General features: G+C 37.5%; 1 protein-coding gene and 1 long non-coding RNA gene across 3 annotated transcripts in view; one reads left to right on the top strand and one right to left on the bottom strand.

The window, feature by feature from the left end:
* Window positions 1-1,347: 1,347 nt before the first annotated feature.
* LOC311430827 lies at window positions 1,348-25,004 on the bottom strand. 2 transcript variants are annotated; one of them, XR_014689050.1, is made up of 4 exons: window positions 24,881-25,004; window positions 21,940-22,062; window positions 5,581-5,616; window positions 1,348-1,505 (listed from the first exon to the last, which is right to left on the bottom strand). It is a non-coding gene; the product is annotated as an uncharacterized lncRNA (long non-coding RNA). The 2 variants fall into 2 exon arrangements; XR_014689051.1 differs by lacking the exon at window positions 1,348-1,505 and adding an exon at window positions 4,635-5,491.
* Window positions 25,005-25,189: 185 nt separating this feature from the next.
* The window catches only part of TOX (thymocyte selection associated high mobility group box), a 220,716-nt gene continuing 220,541 nt past the window's right edge, over window positions 25,190-25,364 (top strand). The window contains exon 1 of the mRNA XM_084509990.1: window positions 25,190-25,332. Within this exon, the coding sequence (XP_084366116.1) occupies window positions 25,231-25,332 (102 nt within the window). The 5' untranslated portion in view covers window positions 25,190-25,230. The remainder of the gene's footprint in view (window positions 25,333-25,364) is intronic.

Genomic DNA, 25,364 nt, shown 5'->3' with positions numbered 1-25,364 from the left:
GAGGATCTGACTATCAGTCTCCAGAGTGGTTCACTAAATGCTCTTGGAGAACATTTATAGCCAGACACCAATGAGCTAATAACAGCTGGGATAATAACATCTGGGAACCTACATTTTATCTTGGGATTGAAATAAGTGATAGTCACCTGCTGTTGTGTCATAAATTTCACTATATTGAGATGGCCCATCCAGTAATCTGAGCAGAATTCAACTTTAGAAACCAATACCACTGAACTGAAATTTATTTTCTCTGTTCAATGCATGCTGCTATTACCGAGCAATTCCCTATAGACTCATCCACACATCTTGCATTAATGTAAGTTCTAGGCCTCTTTGGTCATCTTATTTTTCCACATTTTCCTCATCTCCAGCATCTGGTTGGCCTGCAAGTGAAAGCCTGGGCAAAAAGCTACTATCCCCTAACAGTTTTTAAACTTATGAAATATTTTAATATAAAGGATAGTCTCAACTTTGATCATACGTTTGGATTTTCTGCCTTTTGTTTGTGTTTATGATGCTTACAGCTTCTTTTTGAGTATTTCAGTTGATTTTTGCCACCATAGTTTATGACGTTCAGAGCTGATAAAACTCTGGAGAAAAGGCTTACATAATTATGACTGTTTCTTCACAGTTTGGTGAAGAAAGCATAAAATTTTCTCACTTTTTAGATCTTGTTTTTCTGTTTCACCACTTCAATAGAGAAAATTTCTTGCTGTGACACACTTGATCTTCAAGATTTTGGAAGAGATTAGAAGAACTCATGGGGGTTAGAGCTACCGGAAGTTACTCCTGAAGGTACGTGAGCATACCAAGTGAAAGACCAAACTGTACTTCTACTGCTTGCTGTAATCTACATGTACTCCCACAACCCTGCATGGGTCATTTTCAGAGATAAAAGGAAGTGTGACCCAGTATAGTAATTCTTACTAACTATATTTAATCTCCAAAAATTTCTTTTCTGCATTTTGAAATTAACCAGCATACTTTCTGTCTTACTAATTAGGCCAGCATTTCTAAAAGGCATCAGTTTGCTTCATTTTCAGCTTTACGTGTGGAGAATTATCTAATGTAACCACTGCAGTACATTTTGCTGCCTGTTCCCTATCATTTCTTTCAAGTTATTTTGATAAATGTATGTACTGATGTTTGATAATCACAGAACTGATTTTAGAGAACATCTTTGAGATATAGATCAAGTGTTTTCACATATACTACAATTACACAGAAAAACACTGTATGAAATTCATTCTCATTCTAGAGAATACAGCCCTCCAGGGACTGTGGACTACAAAAATGTAATGTTACACAGAAATGCAAGTCATGAGCCCACCTTGTACCTGCCCCACTGTAGCAGACCACATCCTTTTAACTTGTGCAATACTTCATGGATTTTTCATTTACTAACAACAGCCAGCAACAGTGATTTCCATGCATTTCTGTTTTTCTCCTCTAAATTTAAGGCAATTTTAAAACTGTATTGCTGCTGTCTTCCAGGTTCAGTAAGCCTAAGGGAAAATGATAATCTCATTGAAAAAGTAAATAAATAAATAGAAAGACGCAATGTACTTTTTCACAGCATACAGTCATTCCTATGTCTTTTCTTCTCATCTTCCCCCTTCAAGTTAGTCTTGCATTAGACTTGCTAAATTCACTGGAGACCGGATTTTATTCAAATGTCTTTAAAGCATCTGTGTTTTCTCTCCTTTAGTAAAAAATCAGGTTTGTCACTAACTTTTTTGTCATGGGTCCATTATTTTTAAAATCTATCAGTTTACTTCATATATCATGTTAATATGACATAAGCATATTCATATTTCAATAATTATTAATATTATTTTACCATCCCTATTAATCATTCTTTTTAACTTGTCATTCAAATCTACTATAATGAAATATGTGAACTTAGTGACTAAGAATGAAGCATTATGACATGGTGTAGTCACTTATTTGTCTAGATAAAAAGGAATTGGAGGATATCTTGCATGTCTCTCCCATTTCATTTGAGATAATGATGTTTGTTTATTTTTTAGCATAGGACCTTAAACTCCTTAGATGTCTGCTGATCCATTACTTTTGGAAACATTACCTAAGCAGTGTATGAAATCATGTATTCATTTTTTACAGACACACGAGTGAGGGCAAAAATTGAAAGCGAACCTAACCCTACTCAACAGTCAAATTTATCAGCGGAGTTTCCATCCTAAATACCAAAAATACCATGTTAAATATAGACACTGAAATATGGAAATATGTTGAAGATGCATATTATATTTGAAGTATTTAATTAATAACCTTGCCTGACATCCAGTACAGTCTTTAGAAAAGCTGTTTTGGACTTTACTCCATTGATTTTAATGGAAACCAAAGGCCTATTCTATAAAATATATATATAAGGACATATACCACAATGCAAGTGATTTGGCATACATCCATAAGTCTTGAAAGGAAGAGGCACTTAGAAGTGTGAATGTGAATTGCTTTGCAATCTGCAGTGTGGTAATATAGCTGTCAACCATATTTCATGTTGTGCAGGACTATGGATAGAAAGCATCTCTGGAAAGACATGCAGAGACTAGCAGAGACTGAATGTTTGACATCCAAATACCCACTCTGCTCCCCCCCCCCTCCCCCCTCCCCTCCAGTTTATTTATTTATTTTTATCAGAGTCTAAAAAGTCATATTAAGAAGTGCAATAAAGAAGACTACCTTTCATAGAGTATGTTAAGCATTCCTAAAATATGGAGGAAAAAGTTTTTCTTCTATAGAGTTTGCACGCAATATTAAATATACAGAAAAGGAGCGAGACGGGGGAGGGACGGAGAGCAGAGGGGGAGAGAGACAGAGAGAGGAAGGGAGGGATGAAAGGGGTGGGGAGGGAGAAGGAGAGAGAAAGAGGGAAGGAGAGGGTGGGAGAGAGAGAGAACTCATTCAGCTTTCACTCAGCCAGAAATGAGAAAGATAGTGGTTTTGGTTTGGAGGGTCTGTGAATCCTTACACAGTTTCAATTCCTTCTGAGTTTGCACCTTTGAGTTTTACTTTAGGTTATGGGGTAAATAAAATGACACTCAAAACAATACCCATCAAGTTACCAAGATGCTCCTTTCTTCAAGATGAAATCATGAAAAACCACAAAGTCTTGGCAGCATTTCTACCTGAATTATGTGTTTTCTAACATTCACTGGCTATTTACCTTCACTGAAAAGTTTACAAACTTCAGCAAACTTCATCTGAGTTCTAGTTTTGTAGCGGATCACAAAGACATGAAAGTCACTAACTGCTTCTTCTTTCATTATGAAAGTTTCTCTGTCATTTATATGTGGCCACCCAGAAAAAAACAATACTGGCTGAATTCATGCATTGGAGTCACCTGGGATCCAAAAAAGATGAATTTTACTTCCATAGCAGAAAAACATGATTTATATTAAACTATATTTTCTTGTTCAATCGGTATCTCACTTTCAACTACTCTGATTTGCTATGTCTTCTGAGCAAGCCACCACATTTCTCTATGGTGCAGTTTTTTCCTATTCTGTAATATCAGGATAATGTTTACTCAGCTTTGTAAAGGTGCTTAGACAATTTAGGATGAATGACTTAAAACCAATTATTACTATTACGTTGTAACAAATTCGTGAGCCATATATAGAAAAAAAATAATGTATAGCATTCACAAATTAGGCATTTTTAAATGAATCAGGTTTTAAACATTCAGATTAAAACAAGGGGAGGGTCTGAATTATATACCTAGTAACACTGCATTCAAAACAATGTTGCTGCTCACTTGGAACTAATCCTTAAAAGTAATCGCCTTTAGAATTTTATAATCGGTTAAAATCAGTCCTATTGCAGGTGCAATCCAAAGACCTTTTCTCAAGAAATCATTAAGAAGACATCTCTGTATGCTTGGTCTGCTGTAGCCTCTCTACATGCAGTATATTTCACTTTAGTTTAATATATCCTGCCTTTCAGAAGATGACCAAAATTTAACAACAACAACAAAGTTTAAAATTGTAAAGAAGAAAACCATGTGTTTAATAACAGATAAAACTAGGGTCAGTGTCTGATGCACTGGCGTTTTCCCAGGCACAAGACATGTTTTCCCCAGGGGTCATCGGGTCCAGGCAAGCTGCATTCTTTCTGCCAGGCACTTTGTAATGTGCAATGAACAGTGTCATTTATTTTCATTTCCTCATACTTAATTGCATGCTTCTTGCTTCCAATATTAAGCCAGGAGGCAGGTGGTAGGAGCAGTAAACTAAAGTACTCCTAGCTGTCGGAGTTACAGACCATGCTACTCTCTTCTTGAAACAACCCAATTGTTTACAATTCAGCAGAAACTGCTGAACTGGAAAAATGCTTGCTTCCATAACACATTCAATAGAGATTTTCCTTTTATTCTAAAAATAGTAATAATAATAACAATAATAATACTCTGATACTCTGGTACTCTATGCATATCAAACACAAAGTAGTTACACTTATCAACATTTTATCACATTAATAGGAAGCAATACATTAAGCTATTTAAAAACTGAATGATCATGACCAAATGTAGTAATAAGATGTTTATTAACTATGTAACATTCAAGTTTATCACATTTGGAATTATATGAATTATTTAATTTATTGTGGAAGTTAACTTTTATTTAGTTTTCACTAATGATAAATAAAACTTTATTAAAGACCCCTTAAATAAAGAACTTAATTTCATCTTTATGGTGCACGCAAGCTGACTGGATAATTATTTCTGTCATATTTTGATGACTTCTATAGACTAATCAGGATTTACTGGTATATTTAGATATAATGCAAAGTTCTCATGGATTGTACTTTACAATGCATAAGTTTTTTGTTTTGTTTTGTTTTGTTTTTTAATAGTAACATTGATGTGCTACAGATCTGAGTTATTGCTGAAACAGATGGAAATCATACCATATAGACACAGTTAAAAGACAATGACAAAGGGGAAAAAAAATAAGTAACAGTTAATATATTCATGATCACTTCAAAAATGTAGGTTCTCACTCCAGTGATTCTAACTCTACCCAGGTGTTTGTGAATAAAAGGTGATGTTTATTCCTGCTGCAACTATCTGACAAAGATAAGTAATAAAAACAGGCTTTCAAATAATATTATTTGCTTATTTGTATAATAGCACATAGTATCATATCTAACAAAAATGTCACTGTACCAAAACATGCTCTTCATTTTATCTTGTTTGCAATGTACAGTTCCAATATGTCCATTAATAACTGCAATAGTATACAATGTCCTTTGTATTAAGAACTTTGTATCAAACTGTTCATGTTCTGTAATACCCTACTTAAGGATTACTCATGCTGTTATTTTTTGGTAAAGTTGCACACTTCAGCTGCAGGATGCATGAAGGTTCAGGCTGAATCCTACAAGTTACTCTATTTGTAAACCTTTTCTTCTTGTTTGTACACCCTCTTGAAGGCAGTGGGGCTCTGAGCAAATGATTACTTTTTTCCTTGTAAAATAAAATGGAATTATGGTGAAATGAGACATCTCATTAGTAACTTAAGAGATATCCCAGCAGTAACTTAAGAACAAGCTTACCTTATTTTACAAAAGTCCAGTCCAAATCTCTTGTGTCTAAAGAAAGAACATACATGTAGTTAAAGAAAAATACATACATACATACATACATACATATATATATATATATATATATATATAAAAGCAACTGGGCAAAAAAGTGAAGTTGTAAATACTACTTTTCCCACTTTCAGGTCAACCTCAGGTGTTGAGGAATTCTTTACCTAAATTTAAATCTCTATTCTTGTACATGGTGGTCTCCCACACTTTTCTCATTGCTGAATTTGTTTATTGTCATACATGTAAGTACTATTTTTCTCCTTAAAATCATATGTACACCCAGAGAATCCTAATTGAACTAAATGTACAATTGCCCTAAGAAGGTAATGGAAAAAGGTTAAAATTTGGAAAACTACTTAACTGTCTAAATCATCAAAGTTTGATTTTCATGTATAACTTAGTTTTTAATATATAAAATTCCACTTGTTTTTAGTAAAACTCAGGTTTCCAGACCTAGTCTCCAAAGGTACTCAGGAACCTCAGTAGATTTCAAAGTATTCACATAGTCTCATTAAAATAAGTGGAAATTACACATCTTTTAGCAATCCCAGTAGGTACTTTTCTCCATCCTTCAGTATTATAATCTCTTAATAAATGTGTTTTTCAAGGCCAGAGTTTTAATCCCATTAGAATACCAGGTTCTTAAGTGACAATCCAATTTGTTCTGTCTACCCTTACAATCAGTGGGGAGGGACTGAGACAACCAGAGGTGGTAGGATCAGCCTAGAATTTGGTTTTGCACACCACTTTCCATATTCAACTGGAGGAAATTAGAGTAAATGACTCCTTTTTTCACCTCAGCTATGTCCTTAAAATTAGGTGAGCTGCATCAGAGCTTAAAGACAAAAATAGTTTCTTTTAGATGTCTCTTTAAAAGAAATTTAATGCCTTTTCTCCATCACTCTGTCCAGTGTTTTTTGCTTTACCTCCCAACCTTCCTCTCGTGATCTATTATTTTAGAACAGATTACACGGACTTCCTGAAGAACTAAGAATCCCAAATGAATGTAGGGAAGTCTTTTAAATTCTGAAGAAGGAAGGATTTCAGATGTGCCTCTGCCCTCTGGATTCCCTACTGCTAAGTTCTGTGTAACACTACTTTTGAAACATTTTGAGTTACCAAAGTCCACACACATACTGAAAAATGAGCATAAAGAACAGCTTCAGTCATTCCCCACTGCAGTAATGTACTGTATAATCACTTTTTGGATTAATGTAACAGAATTTCTTTTTGGGGTGAGCCCAATTATTGGCATCCAACTTAGATACTAGTTTCTTAACAATTCCTGGGGAGATCTAGAAATGGTGCATGGAAAGTCAGTGGACTTCTGAAAAATAAGAAAGGGTTTATCCAAAGTCCTTTAGCCTCTACAGTTAAGTCACATTAGCTTAAACAGAGAGAGATAGCTACCTTTTCCCAGGAACCACAACATAAAGTCTACCTCTAAGCACTTTTTTCATGAAGAAAAAAGGAATGAGTCTTTCCTCATTCATTTTTCCCTCCCTAAGATAATCAGATGCAGAAGTATTTTATTGCTCCTGACCTGCCAGAATTCCCCCTAGGAGATAAAGAGAAAGCATGATGGTACCAAGGTAGCTAACAACCTACAAGCAGAAAGAACCCAGAATTCATCACCTGATTAAACAAACAAGAAATTATGTACATATATGCTAAAAACAACAACAACAAAACATCATCAACAAAAATCTAACTGAGCCCAAATGACAACTAAGCATCCATCTTGGCAGAAGAAACACCTTGTTACTAAGCTGTTAGCAGTCTCTTATCCCTGGATACCCAGGAAACCATCAGTTGGGATACTCCAGAATGTGAGTGCTAGAGGGCAAGATCTACACATGTAGACGTGATAGACCAGTAAAGGCTACTGGTTTATGTTATATAGGTTAATTACACAAAAGTATATCTATTTTATAAATTCCAGTGGTGCTTGAATGGCCTAAGAGACCATGCTAGTCTGTATGATTAAGAGTGCACATCTCGTAATGTCCAAAAGAGACATATCTCCAGTCTGCAGACAGGATGAAGCTGTTCCTAGCCTTATCCTGTAGTTGATTTGGGGTACTATGAAATAAGGCAACATAGATATTTTCAGTATTAAGCATATAAGTCTGTCTGTAGAGTGTAGTTGGATGTGCTTTCGAAAATTAACGGACTTTCCCCATTGGTCTCCGCTATTCATATTTTTAAACTCCATCAAAAGTGTTGATTTTTGCAGACTCAAGACCAAAGTCCTCAACTGGAAAAATAATACAATTTAGAAAAATGTTGATCCCCCCAAAGATATTTTTATTGGACTTCACCCAATGTGCTAAACAGAGATCCCTACAGCATTAGCAAAGACAGACTGGCGTGCCTGAAACAGATTGCTATGGACTAATAAAACAATAATACCTTCTTCATAGCAAAATCCACTCCCTTATTCCTTCATGGACTCCCTTATTCCATGGTTTTTGACTTCCATTGTGATATTGCATTATGGACACATCCAGAGGTGGTAGAGGACTGGCTGGAACTATAAGTATCTCAAGCTTAAAAAGAGACATCTAATATTTATATACTGAAATACCTTCTATGTTGCCATTTGAAGCACATTCAGTGCATAATCTTGCAGATCACTCATTCACAGGTCATGTCTCTATATCTGTAAATTCCCAAACTGCAGTGTTTGTTTTTCATCTATCCAGATGAATACCCTAAAAAATATCACTTACCCTTTGACATGATAAATGACTCTGTGGGGATTTTATTGCTGAGATGCAATACTCTGGAGAGTCATGCAATCGTGCAATCCAATTAGTGTTTTAGATAGTACAACATCATTCAGTGAATGAATGGGTACAGCTACTTTACAAATAAGATTGTCAGGACTCTTCCCTACCTTTTCCTCTTCCTTAGATGGTGTCTACCGACATGGATGTGCATACATACACAGAAAATACACCAATCCTGGATTTCTCCTTAGAGAGACCATTGTTTTTGTTGAATTACATTTATAAAGACTTTCCAAATTATAGATGAGGTCATTACATGGAGCATGCATTGATGAGTACATGCTGAAAATGAAGAGCAAAATATTTGTTATCCATTTCAGTTCCTATACTCCGTTTCAATTTCATTTTTACAAAGCCGTTTGAAAGCAGTGGAGAATCAAGTTTCAATTCTTTTTTATATATTTTTATTTTTTTTTCACATACAAATTATAAAATGAATACCCTTATTCTTTTGGTAATACAATTTAATCTACCTCAGAAGATGTGTTTTTTTCTGCCTTTTTTTTTTTTTTTCTATACAGTTGCTCACAGCTGAAATTTCTCAGTCATAAAGAAAATACATTTGCAACATTCCAAATGTCTACATAGGTGCACATTTGGGAGATTTCCTTTTATTTAAAGTCACAAGGAAAAATATTGGCAAAATCTGCCATTCTTGAGCGAGTTCTCAATAAAAGTTAAGTAGAAAAAAAACCCAGGTACCTATTCTATTGAGCCCTAATTTGAGTAAGTCTACTGTAATTCTAATATCTAATTTAACTATCATTGCTGCACAGGGTTTTCCCTATCCCTCCATATGGAAGCTTGTAAGAGTTTCAGGCAGCTTCATAACAGGGGTGGATGTTTTAAGTTATCCTTAAATTTCTTACTCTTGACCCCCAGTAAATGGACTACAAATTAGATAAAGCAACTAGTCTTGCCAAAATATGATGCAGAACTCTGCTTTTCAAGCTGTTCACCCATAAAAACTGAGTATGACTTCCTTGAGTTGCATTATCAGACCCACATGTTTTATAAACTGCAAAATGGAAGTCTATTGTGTTTGGGGTACTTCATTCGTCGATTTGCTCATTCTTTCATGTCTAACAGAAAAAATAGGCCACTGCCTCTTCAGTCAGGATTACCAATTCAAAAATAATTATATTGTAGCAAAGGCACAAAATTCTGATGCAACTTCCAAAAAGTTATCTTGAAGTTCTCAATTTTCTTTTTACTTCGTTCTCCCTAAAACCTTTTTCAGTATTGCAAATTCATTTACTGGCAAAATATGACTGAATGGAAGCAAGCACTTATAGTTTATTGGTACCTTTGCAGCTAAGTTATATTGAGGGAAATTGTGCTTATTGAAAAATTTATATTGAACAAAATTTGGCTAAAGTATTTTTCTGTAATCTTTGAGGTTACATAACTACAGGAGATAACATCAGTAAATGAAGGATATAATTGTCTAATTAAAACAATTTTCATTCCCGTTTAGGCCTCTACTCTAAAAAGGATTTAGAGGGATTCCTGCTCTGTAATGTGCCTATGTACTCCTTTGGGCATATGCCCAATGAAATGTTTAAGGATGTACTCAGACATTTGTTTCAATGATCTGCTGAAAACAGACTTTAGCCTAGAAGAACATGTAGGGAAAAGTATCCACCATCCTTTTGGTGAAGAATCAGAAAAGAAGGCTTTTGAATTAAAAAAGAAGGGTAGATGCTCACACCAGCCGGAACGAAAAGCAGAAAACGCTTTCAGAGTCTGACATAATCTACTTTTTCTATCACCAGGTCCAAAGCAGTAAGAAAAAAGTAAGGTTTATTCATGGGATCAAACACAGGAATTCACTTTCAGCATTTGCTACACAGTCTTCTCCAGAGCTCCTTTAAATCAATAGTTAAAATCTGCTTTATGAGCTAGGAGGACAGGAAAAGCTGTCATTACACTAGTTTGTATCACATCTAACCTCTACACAATTAAAACATTTTTTCATATTCACTTAGTTACTTAGAAGACATGGTCTAGTTAGTAAACTCATGATGTAGTTTAGACTATTTGTTCATTGTTTTCCTTTTTTTTTTTTTTTTCACTACCACAACACCATAGCAACCTAAACACCAAATATTTGTTTTCTTTCTCCAACACTGCAAGTTATTTTATGAAAATCTTTATTCAAATTGGGCAATGCATTGACTCATTCTGTTTGTCTCCCTTGTATTTATCTCTAAGGCATCTATCACCATGGTGCCTAAATGCTGCGGTATCTTAGTGTTCGCCAGCTCTGTGCATCTTGAGAGTGGTATCATCATTTTTGCCCACTTTTATATAGCTTCTTTATACACACTGCAAGGAAGTATTATGTAAGACAGTCAAGGATTAAAAGCAAATGTTTTCTATACTAATACACAAAAATCAGTAGTAAAACTACTGTTTTCAGTAGTTACTGTAGTAGGGATTACAGTAGTAATCCCTACTGTTTTCTTTAGTCTTCGTTTATTCTGAAAAATAGCTTCTACTGGTAGAATACACTTTGTTGGTGAAGGCGTCTTGATCTCAGCCCCTCTGAACTCTACTTAAAAACATTTGCATTCTACTTCCTAACCAGGTTGGATTACCACCTGCCCACACAACACCAAGCTCTCCTTATGCTTTTTTTTTTTTTTTTTTTTAGTACCTAATTCAGTTTACTTCCTTTCTTAAGACTCATTCAGATTACATCTTCCCCCAAAACATACTCATGACACTTCCAAACCAATGACTTCCCACAAATGACCTGTGCTGTCATGAGAACAGTGTTGTGTAAGCAAGCCTGCAGAGCTTCCAAGCTGCTGCAGACTAGACTAGGAAGTAGTAACAGTGACAGTTGTAAAATACACCTGCTGCTGATGGTAAGACTTTTTTTTCCCTCCTTCTTTAATAACAGTTGAATGGAAAACACAGGAAGCTGTAAGTAAACTTTATACTTGAAAATACTAACTTGGCCCAAAACATTGTGACGGTGTATCTGGCTCACCTTCAAATTGAATGATTTTCTCCCCAAATATTAAATGGAAAAAGTATTACAAGAAAGAAGTGAAATGGAAAATTGCTAAAGCTCAAGAACATAGCACACAGAAAGGCAGTATTTTTTTTCTAACAGCTCTGAGAAGATATGAGAAAGAGAGAAGGGGTGTGGAGGAGGGGGAGAGGGAGGGAGAGTCAAGACAAGGGTACATGAAGCAGACTGAAAACAGAACGTGAAATAATTGATATTGTTATGGAAAGACTGAAAAAAAATTAAGTAGGGGCAAAATCTACAGAGGCACTTTCAATACCATAAATATCGTCCTGCAGAGTAGATTTTCCATAAAACTCTTAAATGTAATTGGCCTTGTCATCATTTAGAAAGCTGGATTTTTTCCTAGTTCATCTTGCCATGGGCCTGACAGCTTTGCCTTTTTTTCCCCATAGCAAGATAAACCCTATGGGGTTTAACTTACTTACAATGCTACACTCCAGTTAAAATATAACTCTTACCCAGTGTTTCCACTGAAAATCTGTTTCTAACCCATTGATAAAACAGGATTATTATTGGAAGGTAAGCCCCTCAAATATAGAAAAATGGGAAAATGTCACACTTTGCAGCTGTTACTGAGGATGGTAACAGAGTTCGACAGCTGTCATTTGGGGAAGTGAAAGTGCTTAATATATTACATGAATAAAGCATATTTTGCCTTTCTTAATGGAACACATATAGTAAAACACTTCCCTAAATTTAGTATTCAGACTCTTCATTGATCAACATCATTTAAAGTTGTATCAACAATAAAATGCAACACATTTTTAGTATATCCAAAGTTATATAAAACAGAGGATTTCTATCTATATAGCACCTTACATCTTCAGAATTTGAAAATAGCAACATCTCCATTCTCATCATCCCATTTCACTAATACAAACAACAAGACTCCTGAGACCAGATATATGTAGAAGAACAAGATAATTTAGACTTTTCAGAGTTCAGCAAACATTAGAGAGATCTAAAATTTCCGCTTACTCTATAGGAAATTTTGCCTAGATAAAAATTAGTTCCTTGTGAATTTCCCCTCTGTGGGGGTGGACACAGACATGAAATCTCTTCCCTTGAAGGAATTAAATAAGCATCACCATTTCTTTTCAGGATTACAAAATTGTTCACTGACTTTTTCATCCATTGTTTACAACCCTTGTCTCTCAAAACACTGAATAACAACATGTATCAGCTTGAAAGGACCTAGCCATATCTGTCCATCCCATAACTGACCTTTTTTTTTTTTTTTTTCTATATTTTAAAAGACTCATCAAAAAACTGGTACTTGTATTCCAGTATGGTCCGTTGTAATGAGCTAGTTTAAAATCCTTCCATGCCATATAGATTAATATGGCTGTATGTTATATTTCAATACACGTGTGAAATTGTTTATTTTGACATTCTTCTTGCAGCTGACCTAGTGAAGTTCAGGATTGCTAGTATGGCCAGTTGCTATGACAGCTTAACCCTTTTGTACTGATAAAACTGTGACTGGTGTTAAATTCCTGGACAAATTAAAAGAAGTCTATCCCCCTATATTTGAACCCTTGTCAAATTGTTTTTCATAGCCATATAACAAGTCTTTACTCCTTATGTTACTGGGGCAGCTAAAGATCCACTTTTCATTCCCAGTGTTAAAGGAATTTTCATCCTTTTAGTTCTCATGGGAAATTGTGTTAAAATTCAAGAACCTGACCTTAGGTTGCATTGAATATTCCCATTGACTTTAGGCCATAAAAAAGGAAAACTGAGGAGAAGAGTTATATTCTGTCAGAAAGAATATGGCTCCAAACACTGGAATCATCCTGACAGCTCTATTTCAGAAGTTAGCCAAGGAGAAAAAAGGGGCCAGGCATCTTGAAAATTACACACAGATAGCTCACACACATGTATACACACACAAACCATGGAGGAGAATAGAGGATAGAACCTGGAACTAAACCCTGCCAATTTATCAAGCGGCAGATGAATTATTCCCAAGAGTTTCATAGAAGCATCAGCCACCCCATTTTAAGGTGAAATTTTATTTCAATCTCAGCTGCAGCATAATCTAGGATCCATCTGTTTCCTCCATTCCCCCTCCCTTCTCTGCACAGTCCCCCTGCTCCCTTCCCAACTCACACACTGATATAATTCAGTGGAATCACTCCACCTCTAGTACCACAGGTTTCATAGGTCCTACTGGCTAGGTAGGAATTGCAGGAAGAGGGATGGAAGGAATTTAGGAAAAAAAAAAAAAAAAAAAAAGGAAAAAAGGAACATGGCAAATTCATTTCCATGAGTTTTCATCCCAGTGTAAGCTTAGAAACTGTACATACCTTTTTGATATTTTTTAGTTCGTTTAAGCATATTTTCAACATCCTCCCTTCCAAAAATGTTTTAGTGAAGGGTAGTGACTAACAAGTACTGCCGTACTGCCTAGGTCTGTGTAATTTGGCTGGCTGTTACCATTGTTTTCACTCAATATCCACTCTCATTTTTCCTGTATAATGGCTGTGCTTCAAGTCCTTAATATATTACACAGAAAGTCTTTAAAAAAAATGCATCAGAATTTTCTGGTGTTTGACCTTTCTTAACACCAAAAACCTGTTTCACCTCTCAGTTTATCAAGAGGACTCCCAGGTGCAGTTTCTTTATTGGCTTAGGCCATCCTAAGTCCTCAAACCTAGGTAAACACTCTTCTCTTGTTTCACCACCAGTTCTCATGCAGCCAGAGAGTTAGCCAGATCAAAACAAAACAAAACAAACAAACAAATCCACCTGAGATCTGAGCCATGCACTAATTTTCAAACTGCTCCCTGACAGAGCTGACCATGCAGCCATAAGCATCCTCACCCTCCCCAGAGAGGCAGCAGGAGGATGCAGCTGCAGGAGGGAGGGAAGGAGAGCAGTACCACCATTTTCAGCAGCAGCACAGATTTAAATTTACTGAAGCTAACTGCAAAACTACACCTTTGTTATGCTAGGAACAAAAACTCCCAAATGAATCAAACTGTACAAAAGAAGAAAAAAAAAAAAAAGGAAGGAAGGGAGGAAGGGAGGAAGGGAGGAAGGGAGGAAGGGAGGAAGGGAGGAAGGGAGGAAGGGAGGAAGGGAGGAAGGGAGGAAGGGAGGAAGGGAGGAAGGGAGGAAGGGAGGAAGGGAGGAAGGGAGGAAGGGAGGAAGGAAGGAAGGAAGGAAGGAAGGAAGGAAGGAAGGAAGGAAGGAAGGAAGGAAGGAAGGAAGGAAGGAAGGAAGGAAGGAAGGAAGGAAGGAAGGGAGGGAGGAAGGAAGGAAGGAAGGAAGGAAGGAAGGAAGGAAGGAGGAAAGGAAGGAAGGAAGGAAGGAAGGAAGGAAGGAAGGAAGGAAGGAAGGAAGGAAGGAAGGAAGGAAGGAAGGAAGGAAGGAAGGAAGGAAGGAAGGAAGGAAGGAAAGAAAGAAAGAAAGAAAGAAAGAAAGAAAGAAAGAAAGAAAGAAAGAAAGAAAGAAAGAAAGAAAGAAAGAAAGAAAGAAAGAAAGAAGGAAGGAAGGAAGGAAGGAAGGAAAGATCTGGACACTTGATTTTGAGTGTTCAGGAAAGACAGATACAGAGGTACTCCTGAATTGGAAACACCAGATGGCACAGACAGAGCTTCCACAGAAGAACTAGTAATAATACCATATACCTGAATGCTGTGTCCACACTAACTCCTGACTTACAAACACCGGTAATATTTAAGGCAGTATATCCCTCCATTTGTTTGTTATAAATTGTGCATCTCCACAGATTTCTTCCCATTAAGTTAAGGGAGAATTTGCCTGACCTTTTTGGGTGTGCATGGAGAGCACTTTGGGAAGCCACTGGAAGAGGCACTGTATTGCACATGCACTGTGGCCCAACTTTCAGCAACATGGATCACATTAATAGTGATATTAATTTTATTGATAGTGGTAGTTTATACCTTTTGATGGCCAGTTCACTCAAGTTTACTGTGCATTAATGTTTTGTCTCAGAGTTAGGAAATAGCTTGTATTAAAATTTGAATAATTTTTGCAGCAGAATCAAAGCTAAGAGATGCCTTAGCATCTATGACAGGCAAAAGGCTTGGGAAGCCAAGCAAACACATGCCTACAGGCCCAACCTGAAACAGCAGTTTTGTTATTTTAAGTCATGCCAGTTGGCTAGCCTGCTTTGGGTCAGAAGGAAAATAGCTAACTGCCTCTGTGTGATCCCACTCACCGAGAACACCTCAGTCTGATGCAAAGCTATCCAGAGAATGTGAAATACTGCAGAAATATTTCAGTTTTCAATAGTTGACAACAGAATATTAAATATTCAATTTATATTTCTGCTATGATACTTCAAAAGGTCTTATCCTGGGACACTTAGGTGAGCTGACTAATTACAGGAGTATTGCTCATTTTGTGGCCTTAGTGCTCTAAAAGTGCATTCACAAACTTTGCCCTTTATGTGTGACACACATCTGAAAGAGAAAAATAGAAAGGTACAGAAGCCTAGGGATTTGATCTGTTATTTCAAAATATTTATTGCTATTATTCCCAGAAATATGCAATATGCTAGAATATTATTTTCCTTTTTTGAGGGAAAGCCTTGGGTTAAACATTAACACAAATTCCATGTGACTGCAAGCAGTCTTGGGAGTTTTAAAAGCTAAACTTTCACTGGTTATTTGCAGATCCTTTTATAAATTTTGGGCACAGAATCAAACTTCAACATTTTACATAGAAAGACAGAATCTTTCTGAAAGATCTTTTACAAATCAGCAAGACTGGAAATAATGTGATAGAAGACTTACCGTGTATGCTTTTTCAGCCATTTCACAGAAACTCATTTTGGCTTTCTCTGAGGTAGAGATAAACCACAGCTAAGAGACAGTTATTAAATCTTCTTTATATATTCTGTATGAAATATATTAAACTACAAAAATGCTATATTCAAATAAGGTTAAGGGTCTGACTTAAACCCACACAGACATGAAAATCCAGAAATATTGTGCCTCCCCACCCTTTCCTCAGTGTCACCAGGCATTGTAGCACAAATAAGTTGTGCTCAGATTCCTTAAACCTCTTCCTGACAGTACGTTTCTTTTTACTGGCACTTTCTACTTTTAGGTTCTCTCAGTTTGCATCTCCCTCTGCCCCAGACTGATGTTTAAATATAATTTCATTTTTTTAAGCTTGTAGAAACATAAAATTGAGAAAAATAAACCAAAAGGGTAAAATTGTTAGCCTCTGCAACTGGCTAACATTTCTTTTTACACATAATTGACAAATCCCATGCTAACGAGAGACAGGCAGGCAGATGTAGAACATGCACAACTCCCATCAAGTGTAAATACATGCTTCAGCTCTCTGTCCCCCTTGCTGAAGTACTAGCTACACATATGTAAATACTCATTACATATTTCTCCAGTGGACTAAAAAGGAACGTTGGAGTTGACACTGAACTACGATTTTGTGTGACAAAACATTGGACCTTCTTCCATGGACCTTTTCCCCTTTTCCTGAATACAACAGTGACCAGTGGAGGTCACACTTTATTCAAAAGACAGTAAGACACTTGCAGACCATTCTTCCCGAGGGGCTCTCAGCTTTGAAACCACCTCCTTACCCTCCAGTACAATAGATTGGGACTGCTGACCTCTTTGGCAAATTGCAAATTGTGTCTTCTCAAGATAACTTCAAAGAAGGAAAATTCCGCTTTGGGGAGGGGGAAGGGTATCTTAGGAGGATGGGTATTTTTTTGTGTGTTTTACAGCTGTGAACTACTCTGAGTTTCTCCTTGTTCTTTTCTATTTCTAGTTATCCTTTGTTTCTATTTAATCATAGCTAAGGCATTATGTAGTAAGGCAACTGTCTTCATGGGGCTCTTATAAATCTACATGCATTCAACAACTAGTCAGAAACTTGATAGTTTCAAATATGGCTTGGGGCTTCCCCTCCACATGCTTCATAGCATCTGATTAACGCGCATGTTCGACTGCTGTACTTACACATGCTACTGAAACAGCAGTTTTTAAAGATGAACAATCAAGACTGACTATTCATTCCCTTCCACTGTAACCTGCTAAAAACAGACCAAGGGACATTCCAGTAAGAAAACAGTGTTGATTACGCCCTGATAACCAACATAAAGGCAGATGATTTGGAGAACATCTACAAACATTAATCTTTGAAGCATGGCTGCAGTAAAACGAAAAGCAAAACATAGAAAATCCTCAAACAAATCAACAAGAAAATAGTGTAAGCCTTTAAAATAACAGCCACTGTGTATTATTATCTTAAGACACAATAGAACAAGACACAGAAATTCAGATATTAATGGAAATGTAGATTTTCCTTAAATAGAACATGTCCCTATAATTTCTGATAAAGAACAAGAAAAGCAGAAGGTAGTATCCTTGATCCAGAAAATGTATTTTTGCCTTATACAGCATAAAAGACAGACATTCAGGAATAGCTCATCCATGAGAAATGGTGATCTCCTATTGCTGCCAAGGTCAGTCAGACCTGTTGTGATATGTTCTGTAAATGCTGACTCTATCACTTACAGTTTTCCAAGGACTTCTTTAACACCTACAGATTTTTTATTTTTATTGTGGAACAAAGCTGTGACATGAAACTGTCAAACTAGAAAGACCAGAAAAGGATGATAGGTTTTTATTACAGTTGAGGGTGACAGCTCCATTGAGAAAAACAAAACAAAGCAAAACAAAACATGTAGTTAGAAGAAAGGTGGTCTGAAGTTCCTGGAGATCCAGCATGAAAATGTAGAAATCTCAGCAAAGAAAGGAATTTTGTTCTTAAGCCAGCAGTCCCAACAATTTATCACACCCCTTAAAAACTGATGGCTGGTACATGTGGATGATGTATCTGTATCAGTGTATCAAATGCAAATGGAACTGGATTCCTTTGCTACAACAGGAAGCTCTAATGGAAACTCCCCACACAGTCTTACTATGCCTCCGTCCTGGCCTTCTGCACTTCAAATGCCAACTGTGCCCCCTTGTGTGGCACTTTTCTGATGCTAACCGTATGTCCCTAGGGTACTAGGTTAAATTCAAACAAGATATTTTGCTTTTTACTTTCTCTAGTACAAAAATAAAATGACCAAAAGCCAAAAGCCAACCAAAAAAGGGTAAGTTTCTAGGCCCCAAAATTAAATTTTTACTCTGTGAACTCCTTCCTATGTTTATATGTAATCATTAAGAAAAGATCCTGGATCTCTCTCTCTTAGCATCTATAATTCTGGGCAAAACAAAAAGCACATAAAAGAAAGTATGTAGCCTACTTTTTGTACAATTGGGTGGGAGTCTCCTGTTTCAAGACCCTTAACACTTTGAGCTTTACAGAACATCCAAGGTGTTGCTCCACAGACATTGTAAACACAAAGGAGGAAGAAAACCATTCTCTAGCAAATGAGAAAGCAGGGCATAGAAAAAAAAAAAAAAAAAAAAGAGGTTTTAAGTAAGTCTGTAAAGATCTCTTCATGCCACAAGAGCTCATGCAGTGGAACTTCATCTCTATTTGGGAGTTTTATCAAAAAGAAAAATGATAACATCATTGGTCTGAACTGAAAAATGATTAATCATTTGCTTGCATTCTGTCTTGAGAATTCCCTTTTCAATGATATGGAAAATCTGGTGATCAGACTAGTCCTCATGTTGTCCCATCTGTATGCTGGTGACCAGACCTCTGTTCTATCTTTCTTTTTTGCCAACCAGTCAGCTGACATATTCAGCTGATAATATGCACGGTATTTTAAATATTTGCAAATACAGACAGGTACTTATAATGGTATCAAACGTTTGTACAGATCTGTTCTCAAGACATTTCCAATCTATATGATGCTTTCCCTAAGTAACATCTAGATAACTTCTATGGATCTTTGTTTTGGGGGTGAAAAAAAAAAAAAATACTTTTAGACACACTTTTGTATTTGCAAAATAATTTTTTGAAAATACAATTTTCCTTTGAAAAAAATCTGAATTTCTGAAACCCCAGAACAGTCCTCCAGTACACTTCAGATAAAAATAGCATGAAACCAAAAATTCCTGCTCTCTTATGCTTCGAGATGTTTCATGATTGATTTAAAAAGATAAGTGGAAGAGTGGAAAATTTGCAACCTTAACACTTGGGTATATCTTTCAATTGAGAACTAGCATACTGTGATGTATTTTTGAGCCTTCCTGAATATCATGTGGACAGTGTATCTCATATAAAAATCACTTGATATGGTGGGTTATATAGGAAGGGAGAAAAAGGAACGTCACGTTTCCCTTTGTTTCTCTGACCATGAGAAAGAATTTGATTCTAAGGTGAAATATTTTCTTTCAGGATTGGCCTACTGTTTGTATGCCTGCAAGGCCACATTAAATTTGGTAACTTGAATTGAACCAGCTGGCAGTGTCTTCGAAGCATATGGGAATGGATCGAAGCTGCAAATATGCAAGGTGAATTTTACATTTTTATATTTCTTGCATGGTTATTTAAGATCTAAATTCTGTGAGGTGTTGTGTGCTTAATTCCTACTGTAGGCAATGGCAGATGAGTGTGCTAAGAACCTTTTGTAAGATGCAAAACATAGTTCAGGTTCAGCCCACGTATCTATTCCTCTATCTGTTAAATTGGCTATGTACCATTTGTTTGGAATGAGAAGACATCGCAATACTTAGGCTTTCTCTTTACTTTGTAACAAAGGGAAGTCAGGGACTTTCCTTAACTATTTAGAAGTGATCTTTACTTCCTTATGGAGATGAGAACCATGTATTTCCATGCAAGTGTGATAATACAGGGCTGGTCATTTTCACCACAGATGAATTAAACAAGACAGGAGCAGTGGATAAAATAATAAAATAGCTGCCTCTTTCATTATGTGTTTGACAATACTTGATTTGACAGACTATTAGGTAGCATTGCAAATTGTTTAAATACTCTGAAACATATATCACTGCCATAAAGATTTGGTACCATATTGTACATGTTTCTGTTTAAATACACTGATTTATGCTCGCTTATGAGGGCATACCCAGAATGTCAACAACATTTTAAATGAATCAATTTCTTAAAGGATTTGAGTTCATGCTGATGAAAAGGCCAGATTAATTACTTTGTTTTAAATATTCTGTAATCTTAATATCATTATCTTTTGCATCTTCCCAGATCCAAGTGTCATACTCAGTTTAAGGACATGAAACAGGACATCCACACAAAAGGGATAGACTCTTCATCCTATTATTATTTAATTAACTACTCTCTAGAAATTGATGAGCATTGAGCTTTGTTCTGAAAGGTAAATAGTCCTGTGTGTCAGAAAGCAAAGCAAACATTTCAGCAGGAGAGTCTTCCTTGGCAAAATCTCACATCTCCCCTTTTAGCTTATCTGGACCTCCTGGTTCCCAAAGTACAGCCCACAAAACAAGAAGCAAGAAGATTCTACAATCCAGGTGTTATGAAATATGTAGGTGAAAACTTTTCTTTAGAGAAGAGCCAACCTTATGAAAAGGGTGTTAAGGGTGTTGTGGTGCCTATGTATAATATGCTATCATCACAGTCTCGCATCTTCTTCTTCCTAGGAAAATCAAGGTATCTTATCTTAATAGATGATCAGACACCTCGTCTGCAAATTGCAAATAAAACTGGGTATCGATGTTTAAAACAAAAAGATGTTGGGCCAGATTCTCTTTTAAAGTAAGATAATTTAATCTCTTTTTGGCTGATAACATTATTTATACCTACTGATGGCAATATACTACACTGAGTAGCTGGATGAGACATTAGGGCAGACAAGAAGATGACCTATCATCTTGGACATACTGACTTGCTCCTCTCCCTTCTAACAGTCCTTGGTAACATGTGCATGGCTGGACTGGTTCAGCACAAGGGCCTGCCAGGTCACCACTCTCTTCCTACAGGCATTAAAGCCTCATCTGAGGATGTGTATGATACCTCACCTCCCCTTCCACTGTTTTCCCCCAAGTTTCTACCTCCTGCTACTTTCAACTCAGAAGTGTTTCTGATAAATTGGTCTGTTGTTGATCTCCCAGGTTCCTTTGAAACACTTGTCCAGTCTGCTAAATCAGCTTCTTGTATCCACAACAACTCTTTGGCAAGGAATCTATGTGAGTTCTCCACTGCATGGAGAAAATTCATACTACGTAGTTTCACTCCAGCAGACAGCATTTAAAAGAATAACAACTTTTTTACTATCAGCAGATACAGATCGTGTTTCTCAAGGCATTTGTTCCTATTTATATAAGAAAAGCAATGACACTCTGCTAATACACTAATGTAGGAACCTCTTTCAAGATTGTTTTGGAGACACTTGAATGTTGATGGCTGTAAAAACACTCAGTGCCCTTAACAAATATTCTTTCATTTTGAGCTTCTACAATCAGATTTGTGTTCTTTAATCTGTTGTTTTTATTTATTTATTTATTTATTTATTTATTTATTTTTCTAGAAAATGCACCTACATGAGCTAAAGTGGTCGTGTTTGGTATACCATTGACTTACCCTGGAAAGGGCCTTGCTTTCTCAGTCCACAGAGGAAAAAACCTTACAATAGTATTAACGTTTTCAGTTCCATTCTCCACAAATGCATTATCCTAAAGCTCCTGGTAAATACATGTATGTCCCCTACAAAACAAAGAACACTTAAGAGATTAATACATATAGCTTTTTAATTTTTACAAACTGTACAGATACCTGCCACGAATCTCAGATGTTTTTACCATCTCGATGATTAAATCAGCTCTGTAAGTAGCAGCAAAAATTTTACAACCTCTCAGGGCCTGCATCATTAAGTACTGAAAATAACTTGAAGTGCTGTGCAAAGCAAATGGTACAGTTGTAAACTCCTACAGACTCCTAGGAACTTGAGTCTTTCATAAGGCAATCATCAGTAATATTTCATATAAATATAAAGCCAAATCTGTATTTTTTGTCATCATACGTTTAATCATTCTGGTACTGACATCTCCAGCTCCACATTAGGATGCATTAGGCACCTGAATATACCAGTCACTCAGGCCAACTTTTCTAGAATCAGTATCTCTATCATCTTTCTCCACAACAGGCTGGAAAATAATCCATGGCCCATGAATAACAAGTTTCTCAACAGCAGCTTTTCAATACAGAGCTGCAATCTGTCTCCCATTCACTTTGTCAAATTATGGTCCACATATCAGCCACTAGCAGTAGTGATGTATCTGTCAAGCGTCAAGTACATTTCTTGCAAAGGAAATTCTTTTTTTAGGATTTTTAACTTTCAAAATGTCTAATCCCAAACATGCAAAATAATGAGTCAGACTCCAAAAATCATGAGATTTTTTTTTTTTTTTAAATATGTTAATTTCTTTTCCTTTGCATTCTGGAGCTTTTTCTGGGTCATATTTTCAAGCTTTTCTCCTAAACCATGAAGATTTCAAATGTTATTAAAAAAAAAAAAAAAAAAAAAAAGAGAGAGAGAGAGATTCTTCTGTAATTGTATATTTATAGTAAATATTTATTTTTACCACTTACTTTGTGTTGAAGTGACAACTCAGAATCTTCTGAGATATTTCTGACCAAATAATCCCGAGAAAATAACATTTATTCTAACCAGTCTTCTCTAGTTTTCCTTACATTACTTGTGTATTTTTTTCCAGATAATTAAGCTTTACTGAAAGTAGGTTGTTAGACACTGCGGAAAACTATGACTTGACACTATCTTGAAGGACTCTTTACAATATCAGAGTATCTGAGGTAGTGATTATAGAGCCTCACACAGTGATTCTCCAACCTGAAATTTGTGATTTGCTCCCCCTTAATACTTGATATCTTTATTTTGGATTTGTTTTGCTGTGTTTATAAGACACTTCTGTTTGAAACTGTTCATTACAAATCTTATTAAAAGTTCTTCAGATTCCAACTTTTTTTTTTTTTTTTTGTGATGGAAACATACACGAGTTCTTAATAAATGTAAATGTTCTTGCTAATTGCAATCACCTCAGCCTATTTGTGTGCCACTCACTAATTTGTTTTTATTTAAAGAAAGACATTCTTTTCATGATACAATTATTCTGTATGGCATTATCTAAGCTGACTACAGTGTCTTTCCTGTGTCTTTTCTCTTCCATCCCTTCTGTCCTGATTAAAACTACCAGGGACTCTGCAGGAAACCCAGTGGGATTGCTCATGGTGTCTTGAAGTCACTGTTTCTTTCATTGTTTTTGTCTGTTAAACCTTCTTTCGCTAGTCAATCGCTCTCCCTCATGTCAGTGGATTCCCAACTTTCCCTTGTTAGCACCCTTGTTTGCAGCTAGTTTTGTTCCTCTTCTTTTTCACTGCCCCATTTTATTCCTCTTCCTTCCTCCCTTATATATGACCACCTCCTGAAGCTTCCCTCCTCCAGACTTGACTGAGAAATGATGCGCTGGTGCTAGCTGCCCGCAGCCCAGCCAGGCCCAAGCCCTACACAGTCACGAGACAGACCCTTGCTCGAGAGGCATGTCAGGGACAGTTTTTATTTTTCACTTGAACCCTGGTTTCTGAGGTGTGCACGTGGATCCCTCTTTATTTCACCACAACCTCTGGGCGATGGCTTTTCTCTGCTGGAACACAAGGCCAAGGGCTCACACTGGTGGACCCCAGTCAACCAGGACAACCGATGGGGCCAACCTGTGCAAAGCGGCCGTGAAGAGAACCCAGGAGCTGCGGAGGTGGGCAGGGGGCTCCCACACACACAGCCCCACGGCCCTGCCCGCAGCCCGTGGCCGGCCCACTCCCCACGACCCACAGCCGCCGGGCTCGGGCCGGGCCGGGCAGCCCCAGCCTGCGCGGAGGGGGTGCCATAGTAACCGGCGGGGGGCCGGGCGGCGCCGGGGGGCCGGGCGGGGAAGGCGGGGACGGCGGCGGGATGCCGGGCGCGGCAGCGCCCCCTCTCCGCGGCTCCCAGCCCCGTCCCCCGGCGGCCGCGAATGGCTCTTCCCTCGCCAGCCCCTTTGTGTGAAGCACGCTCGGAGCAGCGACTCCGCCGCCGCCGCCCGCCGAGCCGAGCCGAGCCGTGCCGTGCCGAGCGGAGCCGTGCCGAGGCGAAGGGAGAGAGCCGGGCGGCGCGGGGCGGCCATTCCACCCCCACCGGGCTGCGCTGGGGGGGCCCGGCCGCCGCCTCCCCCCGGCCCCCCGGTTCCTCACGGCGGAGAGGGCAAGCGAAACACACCGCCGGCAAACGAAACAAATAAATAAATAACAACAATAAAAATAAAAAATATATATATTAAAAAAAAAAAAGAGAGAAAGAAAAAAAAAAAAAGAAAGAAAGAAAGAACGGGAAAAGAACAGAGGGAGCGAGCGAGCGAGCAGGAGGGAGGGAGGGAGAAGCGAACCAACTCCGAGACTCCCATAAAGAGCGGCACACACGGAGCTAGCGCCCCGGTGCCGATGCGTGGGGGAAACAATAAGTACTCGAAGTTACCTGCCCTGCCGTAGAAGAAGGAGGGTTTGTTGATTCTCTTGCAGACATCTGCAGACCGGTGCTTTTTTGGAAGAGATTCTTTTTTTTTTTTTTTTTTTTTCTTTACAAACCACAAACGGATGTGAGGCAGGGAAGGTGTTTCTTTGACTACTGAAGTCAGGCACCTCTTTTTTTTTTTTTTTTTTTTTTTTTTTTTTTAATTCTTCTCGGTCTTGTTGTGTGTCCCCCCTCCCCTCACACACACACACATACACGCACCCGCACCCCCCCCCCCTTTTTTTTTTTTTTTTTTTGCACCAACATTAACCACCAAAAGAAAAGGAAAGGAGTTTGCTTGATGTTTTAGTGAAATGGACGTAAGATTTTATTCACCACCTCCTCAGCCTGCAGCCGCTCCTGATACGCCTTGTTTGGGACCTTCCCCCTGCCTGGACCCCTACTATTGCAACAAGGTGACTCGCGTTTTGTGTCGTCCGAGGTGTTT

Source organism: Aythya ferina (assembly GCF_964211825.1).
Source record: "Aythya ferina genome assembly, chromosome: 2".
NCBI classification, from domain to species: Eukaryota; Metazoa; Chordata; class Aves; order Anseriformes; family Anatidae; genus Aythya; species Aythya ferina.
Note: the sequence above shows the minus strand (reverse complement) of the source record. Positions and strands in the feature narration are given on the sequence as shown.